Genomic DNA, 12,382 nt, shown 5'->3' on the forward strand with positions numbered 1-12,382 from the left:
AAAGTTGTTATTAAAGTTAAATGTTTTTTTTTTTTTGGATTTAAAATAAATTTAAATTATAAATTAATAATTTGTTTTTAAAATGATATTACCGTTCCTTGTGGGTTGTGTGAATCGCTTTTCTGAATGTAGGGTGGGCTCAGGTAAGACAGGGTGGCACTGACAATGAGTTTATGGATTCGAGGGGGGCGGTGACCTGAAAAAGTTTGGGAACCACTGGTCTAAAGCATAGGTTCACAAAGTGGGCGATACCACACCCCAGTGGTCGCTAATGTCTTCTAGGGGGGGGGGCTATAGTGGAATCAGAAGCATTTGGGGGCTTTCAGGCAGTCTAGGGGTAGGTGGCTCTTTATAGAAGAAATTAATAATATATATTTAAAAATTAATTATTTTCGTGATTTTGCGATTAGATAATCATTTAAAATTTAAATATTGCATTTTAATTCATCTTATGCCCGTCTTACACGATCAATTTTTTTATCAATTTTCTATTTCAATTATTTAATCATTTGAAAATTTACCATGTCAGATAGAAATAGATGTCGATTTTCTATGTCAATGAGAAAATAGAGCATGTATATATGTGTGTATAATAGGTTATGTTTACAGTAGCAAATATATTCGTTATATTTCATTTCAAAATATATATAAAATATATAAAACCACTTTTCTAATTGATTTGTACAAAAATAAACCCAATTTTATACAATTTAATATTACGAGTAAAAATAATAATGGCAAGAAACAAATAAAATCGTAAATTTTAGTTAGCCTAGTTAGTACTAACTTATATTGCTAACTAGAGGGAAAAAACAAAGCAAATATTATTCGAAACTTATTATACTGCTTTCTGTGGTTATGTTTTGTAGGTTTGTTGTTTATATCTTGTGTAATTATTTTATTTATTAATTATTATTTATAATTATTCAGACAATTTCGTGGTCGGACAAACAAAATGCGCTTGCATGCAACATAAAAAATTGAACATGTCATACAGGATATTTTAACTTCTATTTTTTATATACTTAAAAAATTTATTCATTTTTTTGCTATTGTAAAAATTGATCGTGCCATACAGGCTTTAGTCTATCCACGCAGCAGACGAGTCTTAACTAGTAGTATGTCGGTCAACTATTACGGGTAATTCACTCAATTCAGCATGTTTTGACAGGAATATGGATGCTTGCAGTGACTTGTTCAAAACACGAGTACGATGGTATCGCAAACAAGTCCATGCATGCAAGTCGATTCGGGCTAGATTTCAAATCGATAAATACCAGTGGTTTAGGAATAAGTTTCATTATTTTTTGTGTGCTTTGCCAACAATCATCAGTTGAAAGTGTGATAGATAAGTGGAGTCATACAAAGTGAAAATTAAATCTTTTATTTTGTGAATATTTTTGCAAATTTTATTACTTCATTATGTCTGAATATAAGAAGAAATGTCGACAGTACAGTATTGAGTATTTGAAATATGGTTTTATTCAGTCTCCTACGAACCAATTATTACCCATGTGCTTGATTTGCCAAAAAGTGTTTTCAAATGAAGCAATGAAGCTTTCTAGGCTACAAGAGCATTTGACTAAAATGCATGCTGACAAAAAGGATAAAGATTTGTCCTATTTTCAAGTACTAGAAGAAAAATATTTTAAATGTCTAACTATATTAAAACTTTTTACGTCGTCCACTAAACAAGATAATGACGGATTACAAGCTTCTTATAATATTTCATTATTAATCGCAAAAGCGGAAAAACCACACACAATTGGTGAGTAATTAATCTTGCCGGCAGTAAAAGAAGTAATAAATACTGTGCTTCATAAGCCAGCGTCAGACATCATCAGGAAAATTCCTTTGAGCAATAATTCAGTGCAAATAAGAATCGATGAAATGGCTGAAGACGTCGAAAAATCGTGTGATTATTTGAAGACATGCCAATTTTCCATTCAACTCGATGAATCAACTCTCCCAAATAATGAAGCACTACTCTTATCATATGTATACGATTCATAAAAGAAGAAAAAGTTTGTCAAGAATTATTATTTGCTAAAAACGTGGAAGCGGATACAAAGGGAGAATCTATGTTTAATATCATGAATAAGTTTTTTCAAGAGAAAGACATTCCTATTCGTAATATTTTGTCTGCTGCTACTGATGGTGCTCCAGCAATGACAGGGCGCCACAAGGGTTTCATAGCACATTTGAAACAAGCAGTACCAAATTTACTCGCTAAACATTGTGTTCTTCATCGTCAACATTTGGTTGCGAAAAATTTAAGTGAACGCCTGCACACGACACTCCATTACGTTATTAGAGTAGTCAACAAGATTAGAAGCAAGCCATTGAGTGACAGATTGTTTAGCCAACTTTGTAGTGAATTTGATGAAGATTTCAATCGTTTGCTTTACACAGAAGTTTGCTGGCTTTCAAAAGGTTTTTGTCTGAATCGATTTTACAATTTATTTGATTCAGTACTAGAGTTCCTATAAAACAGAGACAACGGATTGCGGGCCAACCTGATTACATCCAAAAATGACATCGCTTATTTGACAGACCTCTATAAAATATTTAATGATGTCAATCTACAACTACAAGGTGATGAATTGAATTGAATTAAAACAAAAAATGTTATTGCCGCTTTTGTAGGGAAACTTCTGTTCAAGCGGAATATGGGCCAAGAGGAATATAGCTACTTTTCAAATTTATCAGCAGTGTCTCTCAAAAAGGAAGATTTACTTGCATACTGCCAACACTTGGAGGTTCTCCATGCTGATTTTAATGAGCAATTCAGGGATATTCTAAACATGAATATACCAAATTGGGTTCTAGATCCTTTCTCACATGTAAGCACAGCAGGATCATCAAATTTAGAAGTGGAACTCATAGAACTCACAACAAATGAAAAACTAAAAATAAAATTCAAAACTGGATACCAAGAGTTCTGGCTTCAAAAATCAATACCGACACTGTACCCTGGATTATGGGAAATAGTGCAGAAATTTTTAATTGCATTTCCATCTTCTTATTTGGCTGAGCGTGAGTTTAGTGCTGTAGTGAATTTACTATCTAAGAAAAGGAACCGATTGCATATAACTGAGAGTGGCGATTTACGACTGTTTTTGACGAAAGTTGAACCCGATATTAACAAACTTTTAAAAATGCACTAGGCTCATCCTTCATATTAATTTGTTATTTTTTCTTTGTATTTTTACTTTGAAGTTCGAAATAAACCATCTAATACATTTGATGCCGTTTTAATTATTACAATAAGATTCTTACTAATGTAATGCAATCTCTTAATATGTATTCCGCATTTTCATATTTAAACCATTGTATGAAACTTCACATTAATTTGTTATTTTTGCTTTGTATTTTTACTTTATAAGTTAGAACTAAACAATTTTGTAATATATTTAATGGTGTTTTAATTATTACAATAAGATTCTTACTAATGCAATGCAATCTCTTAATTGTATTCCACATTTTCATATTTAAACCATTGTATGAAACTGTGCATAATGTTATTCGAGCATACATTTTATAATCTTTACATATGGACTACGTTTCACCAAAATCGTATAGCAATAACTGTGTTCAAGATGAAGCACATATTGGCCACTTCTTTTTAAAAATTTAACGGCATAAGCAGTAATGTATCATTAGTTGCTATTTACATCAAAAATATCAAATGGCTTGAACGCAGAAAACTGTTATAATGGGGGGCGTTACAAAATTTATGTCTTGCAAAGTGGGCGGTGGCCCGAAAAAGTTTGGGAACCTATGGTCTAAAAGGTGGAAAGAGGGAAAAATAGTTCCATCACATAAAAAGTTGTTGGAGAAGTTGGTTAAGGAAAAAATCTAGAAATGGGATTTTTGTTCAACTTCATGTAGGAAATACTCATTTCTGATTTATGATGGCTTACTAGGTGGTAAGGCCTTAATTTGTATGATTTAGGAGTCTTGTAGTTCAGGCCAATAACTCCAGTTTCTATTTTAAAACATTAAAATATTTTGTTGAATGTGGAATTCTGAGGATTACATTCTCTGCATTAACTAAGAATCTCTTATATTATCATTTTATTAATACTTCATATCATCTTCTATTACTTTTTTTGTTCTCTTTCTTTTAGAAATATATACAGACAGTCCCTGGCTTACATAACTGTTATATTCCACAAACATTTTGTAATTTAATTTTATGTGAGTCAGATTTTATCCCTGACCTGTTAATCACACTCTTTTGCTTATGTGTTTATGGTATAATACATGCAGTAGCACATTAACATGTTTGAAACATTATTTCTGTTAGTTTCATTCACAGGATGTTCATACAGATTAGGATTTTAGTATGTAATTATTAATGCAGAAGTAGAAATAGTATGAGAAAATAGAAAAAAAAAAGTAATTGTTTAATTTGGTCATTCAATCTTCCATATGAAATTATCAAGAGATTACTGAACAGTGGCTTCTTCCATAAAGCTCTCGATAACAGGCTAAAAGCATCATCTATTTCTCTTTGAACTTTTTTAAGACCATGAGGCATTAGGATCAATCCTCCAATTGCTTTGTCACCTTCATATTGATGTTACAAACATCTGACATTATCCAGAAATTTTTTGATATGAAAAAGTGTTATGGAATGGAAGCATGATGTTCAAGAGCTGCATGCACACTTAGCAAGGGGAATTTATGGTGAAGACATTTTTTTAATGCTCTCACAGCACAACACTACTTGGTACAGAATTTTTTAAAACATTGTTATCAGATAAGTACCAAATATATAAATTTATATATCTTATATAGTAAGGAAAGTGCATGCATGTACTGCATACACTGTCTGCCTTGCAAATGATTGCTATCAGGTAGCATGCAAGTAATATACACATAGTAAGTAAAATTTTTATAAATCAAAATTTTTTTCATAGCTCTTTCGGGATAATTTACATGAGTTGAATATACATAATTTTGGGACTACCTGTACTTTTGTACTCAAATGATTTATTAGAATTTTATAGCTCTGCTTTCATTGTCAAGCATTGTATACTTTTATTTGCTTTAGGGATCAAATAGTTTCATTGATGTGGCTATGAAAATGCTGCAACCTGTTGATCCTGGATTTGGTGCCAGACAGACTGATATTGCTGCATATAAGGTGGGACAGAGGATTTTATTTACTGATATATTTATTATATTGTAATGTATTTAGATATTTATTATATTGTAATGTATGTGTATCAAAATTTTCAATGCTGATACAATTACTTTCATCTCATTTATATATATATTTTTTAGTTTAACTTATTATTATTATTATTATTACTAACAGTTCTTTATGGTGTCTGTAGACCAGTGGCAAATTCTCCATGCTTGCTTTACAAGCTCATTAATTGAGAAAGAAAATATTTATTTGTTAATAAATGCACGCATTTATAAGCATTCCATTTAGGCTTTTAGTTTTGTAGACAGAAGACGTCTTAAGCTTGCGTGGCAATAATTAAGCTCTGCGTTGTGTATCGAAGGCCAATGCTTGCTCATCTAGTCAAAGCTAACTTGGCTTGCTTGGTTGTTGAAGCTTACAGGTCCTCGAAGTAGCTCTGTGATTTCATGCGTGCGCATAGCCATTTCACGTCGTCTCACTCTGTTGCTTAAACCGCAGGCCATATGCAGTCAACATAGCCTTTACAAGTGTGCATGTTGCTTAGGAAAATTAAGTACAACCAACTTTTTATGACAATGTTATTGACCAGTTCATAAAGAAGAACCATAGGGTAGAATTTGTATTCAAGTAGCTAAATTGAAAAATATAGAATATCATTTGTAAAATAAACGTTGTATTTGTATGATTAAATGTACATAAATTTCTAAATATATAGTTTTAAATGGTCAGTATAGGTAACCCTCATATAACGCGGTATTTAGACAATGCTGTCTACAAATTGTAGTAACCCTTGTTCAACGCAGTACTTATACAATGTGGTTTTGACAAAAACACAGTCTCGAAATTGTAGTAACCCTTTATCTTTTCATATATTTTTCATCATGTGACTTAAAATTCAAATTTTATCTTCATTAAATTTGTGTCTGCCCATATCGTGCAGGTAGTTATAAGTAGCGAATTTATATTAGGGGAAACACCCTTTAGCACGCATGTACGTCAATTGTATACTGTATAAAGTGTTTATTGTTGAAAATTGTCTTCATTTTCTGCCAGGAAAGCACATTAAAAATCATAAGTGTGTTATCTCAAGCTGAGCACTTTATTTTCTGGTGAGTTACATACATAATTAATATGTAATGCTTTTTTATGTAAAAAAATTATTTTTATAGTAATGGCCACAAATTGCATTGAAAGGGGGAAAATGAATATTGAAAAGAAAATTCATCTCAAAGAAAATTTCTCTTGAAGAAAAAATATTAAAATCATGGATCGGTTGAAAAATGGCAAAAAACCAGTTGTTGTAAGGACTTTGAATTTAAATAAATCAACAATTCAAACAATCAAACACAATGAACTTAAAATCTGAGAAAGTATTTATTGCTGGGTCAACGGTAAGTGCAAAGCTCGTTGCTCGTGTATGCAATTTTCTAAGAGAAAAATGAAAAAATCTCTAATGATTTGGAAAGAAGATGCACTCAAAAGAAAATTCCTTTGGATGGAAATCTTATTAAACAAAAAACTCTCAAAGTTTATAAACATTTATAATGCAGACTAGGAGTTCAATGCTGATGAATCCGGGTTATATTGGAAAAAAATGCCAAAACGCACCTATATTTCGAAAAATGAAAGATCAGCTCCTGGATTCAAAGTTTCCAAAGACAGAATTACTCTACTGTTTTGTAGTAATGCATCAAGTAATTACATGACAAAACTAATGTTTATTAACCGATCCTCAAATCCTCGTGCTATGAAAGATTAAAATATGCACTTATTTTTATTTTCCCTAAAATATTTATGCATTACGTGCAATGAAGCTTAATTACAATTTGTAATTTTTATAATTTTATACTATGTATTTGTGTCATAGTTTATGTTTTCTTAACTTACAATGAATTACCTGAATTAAATAAAAATATTTTTTTATTGGATATGTCGTTGTTTATATATTCTTTTTATTTAAAAAAAACGATTTCTGAACATAATGCTACTTTTTGTATGTGATCTGAGTCTCGCATAACACGATTTATATAACACAGCATTTCTATGGAACCTAACATCTGCGTTATATGAGGGTTACCTGTAATTCATTATTCCGATAATCATATTTCAATCACATCTCTCATTCCCTGAATGATAACAAGAGCAAGCGTGAATTTCAAGACCTGCATTCGCCCCTGCTGTAGACTCATCATGAGTGATCTCACTCAACCAGCAACTGTACCATGAATCAAAAACTTATTCATGTTTTTTGCATTCACACCATACTCTAGTACTGTACTGCATTTTGTTCACTTGCTTTTTTTCCCCTCACCTCTTACCATCTTATTTTAGTGTTTGTAGGGGCCAGAATATTAATAAATCTTTGGCATCCCTGCTAGCCTAACTGACAGCATCAGCAGCTATATACTATGACAGTAGCTGGGTATGTTCACATTCACCCACTGCTCTTCATGTATCTACTTTTCACTCTCTTAATTAGAAGAAACACACGTATAAACCACAGTGAAATTTATTTAATTGTAAATATTTCATCCTAAGTATCTTAGGACATTATCAGTACAGTATTTAAACAAAAATTAGGAATAACATACAGTTAGGGTGCATGATTACAATAGAATCTCATGAAAACGTGCATAACGTGCTAAAGTAGTACAAAAAAAAAAAAAAAAAAAAAAAAACTTTAATTATTTAACACAGTTTTGTATGATAATTTCCCATACTTTAGGAATAGTAAGAACGTCGTTGGGGTTTAGGTTTGGTCTGTGTAGTAAGGCTTCAGAACTTTCTTTTCATCCTAAGATACTTAGGATGAAATATTTACAATTAAATAATTTTCAATGTGGTTTATACGTGTGTTTCTTCTAATTATGAATGCACCAATGGTTTCGTTATTTAAAAAAAAAAAAAAAAAAAATTTCACTCTCTTATTCACTGTGAATTCAACTTCTAGGGATGACTGCTTGTTCTCCACCTTTACTTTTGATCTGTATATAATCCCTTCCATATTAATTCAATAACACCCTTCAAGAACTTAAGTCTCTGCCATCAATAATTCATCTATTTTCTACCTGTCCACTAAATTGCACAATTTGCATGTCTTAAATGTTGTCTCATAACCAGTATCTCATAGTACTGGTACTAGACTTACTCATGCATCTCTGAATTGTCTCTTGTTTCTTAATCCAGTGAAAACCAGGTAAACAAATCTGTGCACAATAGTGTTGATCTGAGCTAATCATTTCATATATAGTTGTGCAACTTATTGCTGGTGTTCAGTGACCTCCTTATCATGGAATCAGCAGCATGTTATGTAATCCTTGTAATTCTTCCAATATGCCCTTTGAAATTCAGGTCCCTAGTGATCATGGCTCTACCTGTGCAGTATAGAGGCTTACATTTCTGTACCTCTAAAAGTGCCAACTCTTGCACATATTAACATCAAATAAACTTTTGTATTAACATCTAAATTGAAATATCCACTGTCAATGCACATAATATATCATTAACAGATAAGCTGAACAAATTTTTCTTGAAAACGTTTACAAATTAAAATCTCTCTCTCTCTCTCTCTCTCTCTCTCTCTCTCTCTCTTCACATTATGAAATGTCAATACATGTATAGATCTATTAAATGGCATTTAATAATTCTTGATGTTTTGCCATTGTTATAAGAACATCATCTATCAGAAAAATAAAAAAATTAAAAAAAAAACATTTAATAATAAAGCTAAATTTAAAATTGTGATGTTTGTTCTGCTTTGCAATGTAAGCCTCCATCACATTGCACAGGATATGGAAATATTATAATCAAATTATACAGAATCAGAACTTAAATATTGCTATATACATATTTAACAAAAAATTAAGATTGTTCAAGGTAGACTTACCAGAATGTTGATATAGGTAGAATAATTTAAATTGAATTGGGGAAGTAATATTTTTTGGATTCCATGAAAAGTTTATCAAATATAATTTGCTTTTGTACACTATCTTGGTAATCTGGTTTCACCAAACTCTGTATATTGGTCTGATTTATTTGACTATAACTGCTCAGTGTATGCATGTGGGGGTTTAATTATGCCTAAAATGAGACAGGTAACATGTGCACAGAATTTGTCAGCTGCTCAGAAATGAAAAAATATAATTTATCATTGATAATACTTAAAAATTACATTATAAATAGTAGAAATGAAAAGCTAAGCCATATCCTTACCATACAACTTTCAAAATGTTTCACTTTGCAACATTTTAGTAGTCCTATACTCATATAGCAATGTATTCAAATCTTCCTGGAGAGCCATAATGTCTGCTCTCCGCTCCTCATAGCTCTTCCTATCTTTGCATCATTTGCAATAACCAAATATTGCCATTTGAATATCTGTCAGTAACTAACATATAAGTTAAACACCTTTGCATCATTTGCAATAACCAAATATCTCCATTTGAATATCTGTCAGTAATTAACATATAAGTTAAACAATAATTGCCTCTAAAATAGACCCCTGCAGCACGTGACTAGTGACTTTCCTCTTCCAGAATACTACTTCCTGTGCATATAACTTGCTGATACCTATTAGACAACTATCCTCCTATCCAGCTTACTTATTTGTTATCTAGTCCTATCCATCCAGCTTAAGTACTGGTTTGTCATGCTGCATGCTATTGAAGACCATTGCAAAATTTATGTGTGTTACTCGATATCAGAGGTGCACAACTTAACTGCTATAATGGGCCAAATCTTGTAATTGTTACGCTTAAGTTAGCCACATTTTTTAAAACTTGAATTTTTAGAAAAAAAATAAAATGAATATAACAGACTCACTCAAATTCTCTGCAGACACCACACTCTCAGGCAAGGCATTCCAATCATTCACAACTCTGCATGAAAAAAAACCTGCTTCTCACTCCCCTACTCACACCTTCTTTATACAGTTTTCAGGGATGACCTCTGGTTCTCCCCTGATCTCCCACTATTTTCTGTAGAACCTCTCCAGCATTGATCCTATAACAACCCCTTACTAACTTGTCGGACTCTATCATATCTCCCCACTTCCTCCTGTCCACCTGCAAGTTGCATCTTCTCAATCTTTCTTCATACTCGACATTCCAGAGGTTAGAAACTGCCTTAGTCAGTGTTGCCTCTGGACTCTTTTCAACATCTCTTCATCCTTCTGAAAACCAGGTGACCAAATCTGGGCACAATAGTCCATGTGTGGCCTAATCAAAGCCTTATACAATGAAACAAGAATCCCCTACTTCTACAAGTCAGTGTCCTCCACATCATTCCCAGAAACCTTTGTCACAATTTTGGCAATGTGTCCCCTAAATTTCAGATCCTTATCCACTATCACCCTAAGATCTCTTATTTCCTCCACCTCCGACAATATATCCTCACCAAGCAAAAATTCTTCATCCCATGCTTGTTTTCCAAATTTTAAAACCTTACATTTTGCAACATTGAACTCATATCTCCATTCTCGTGTCCAATCACTCAATTTATTCAAGTCTTCTTGTAAGGCCATTACATCTTCTCTACTCTTCATGGTTTGTCCCAACTTTGCATCATCTGCAAATAACTGAATATCTCCATCCAAATCTTCACCAATATCATTAATATATAAGTTAAACAGTAATGGCCCTAAAGCCACTAGTGACTTTCCATTTCCTGGATATCACTCCCCCATACACAACTTGTTGATACCTATCAGATAACCAGTCTCCAATCCAATGCACCAATCTAATATCCAACCCCATCCGCTCTAGCTTGACTATCAATTTATCAAAAGCCTTTGTGAAATCTAACTATATTACTGTGTATCCTTCTCCTCTGTCCAAGAAAGCATTCACCTTATTGCAATAGCAAGTAGGTTACTAAAACATGACCTCTCTTTAGCAAATCCATGCTGTCCATCAAAGATAATACCATTGTTGTCAACCCAATTCTGGATCTTAGTTCTCACAGGCTTCTCCAACAACTTAACCACAACACCTGACACACAGATAGGCCTATAGTTTGAAGATTGAGTTCTATCACCTCCTTTATGAAGTGACACAAGCTTGCCCTCCTTTGACTCCTTAGGAACTTGACCCAGTGCAAGACTCGTATTAAAAAATATGTCAAAAGTAACAGAGATAACTAATAAAATGGTAACAAAAGTAACCATTTTCTCCAGTCACTGTCATCCTTCCATAATCATTCTTCCTTTTGCTGGCTACATATGGAAAGAACTCCCTAGGATTCTTTTTGGCTTCATTAACTAACTGATGTTCATTCCTCACTTTAGCTACCCTCACCAACCAAGTCACTTGCCATGCCTGGTCTTTGTAGTCCTCATGGAATTGGTTATTTCTACTTCTCTTATGCTGCCTCCATAATGCCCTTTTTCTCTGTATCACATGCTTAATCTCTTTATTCATCCATTTCACACCTACCTTATTTAACCTTCTGAACCTTGGAATACATTTAGACATTGCTTCTACTGGCAACCACCCAGGTAATCACCTCATGGTCACTCTCACCAATTGGGGGGGGGGGGGGTGATTTGATACCTCATTTATAATTACATCCTTTGATGAGATGACCAAATCCAAGACCCTCAATCCTCGTGTTCCCTCTGTTACATACTGTCTGAGGTAGTTATCCCTCAAGAACTCAAGAAACTCATTTTCTTTACTTCCAGTTGCTATCTCATCATTCCAGTCTATACTGCCATAATTAAAATTGCCCATAATGATCACTCTTTTCTTTTTTGCTTGGCTAATTTGATTATACATTTCATAGTCACTATCAGCCACATTACCTGGTCTATAACAACATCCAACCAAGTATTTCATTCCATTCACCTCTATCTCACACTATACTGCCTCAAAACCACTGGCACTATTTCCCTCTTGTTTACTTTGTATGGACATAACTCTTTTTCTATCATCAATAGCACTCCCCCTTCCTTTTTACCACTTCTATCCTCACGAAACATATCTCTTCCATCTCTATTCCTGTCAGGATGTCATCCTCATCTAACCATGTCTCACTTATTCCAAAGTTGATTGGTGAACAGACTTAATTAGTACAACCATTTCATCTGCCTTATTTCTTACACTTACACTTCTAGCATCTAGCATTTGTATACAAACACAACAGCTCATTCCTGAATTTACAGCTAGTTCCACTGATACCACTCATTCGATGAGATCTCTCCATGCTCAACTGGGGCTATTTCCCTTT

At 33.0% G+C, this 12,382-nt stretch overlaps 1 protein-coding gene across 2 annotated transcripts in view; it reads left to right on the forward strand.

Annotated features, from left to right (window-relative positions):
• LOC150094209 (leucine-rich repeat serine/threonine-protein kinase 1-like) overlaps positions 1 to 12,382 on the forward strand; it is an 803,235-nt gene that overhangs the window by 564,603 nt on the left and 226,250 nt on the right. For both annotated transcript variants that reach the window (XM_090412317.1, XM_090412318.1), the window contains exon 24: positions 5,060 to 5,152. In XM_090412317.1, the coding sequence (XP_090268443.1) occupies positions 5,060 to 5,152 (93 nt within the window). The remainder of the gene's footprint in view (positions 1 to 5,059; positions 5,153 to 12,382) is intronic.

This window comes from Typopeltis vanoorti, chromosome 22 (genome assembly GCF_054136105.1).
Source record: "Typopeltis vanoorti isolate ZY-2024b chromosome 22, IOZ_Tvanoo_1.0, whole genome shotgun sequence".
NCBI lineage: Eukaryota > Metazoa > Arthropoda > Arachnida > Uropygi > Thelyphonidae > Typopeltis > Typopeltis vanoorti.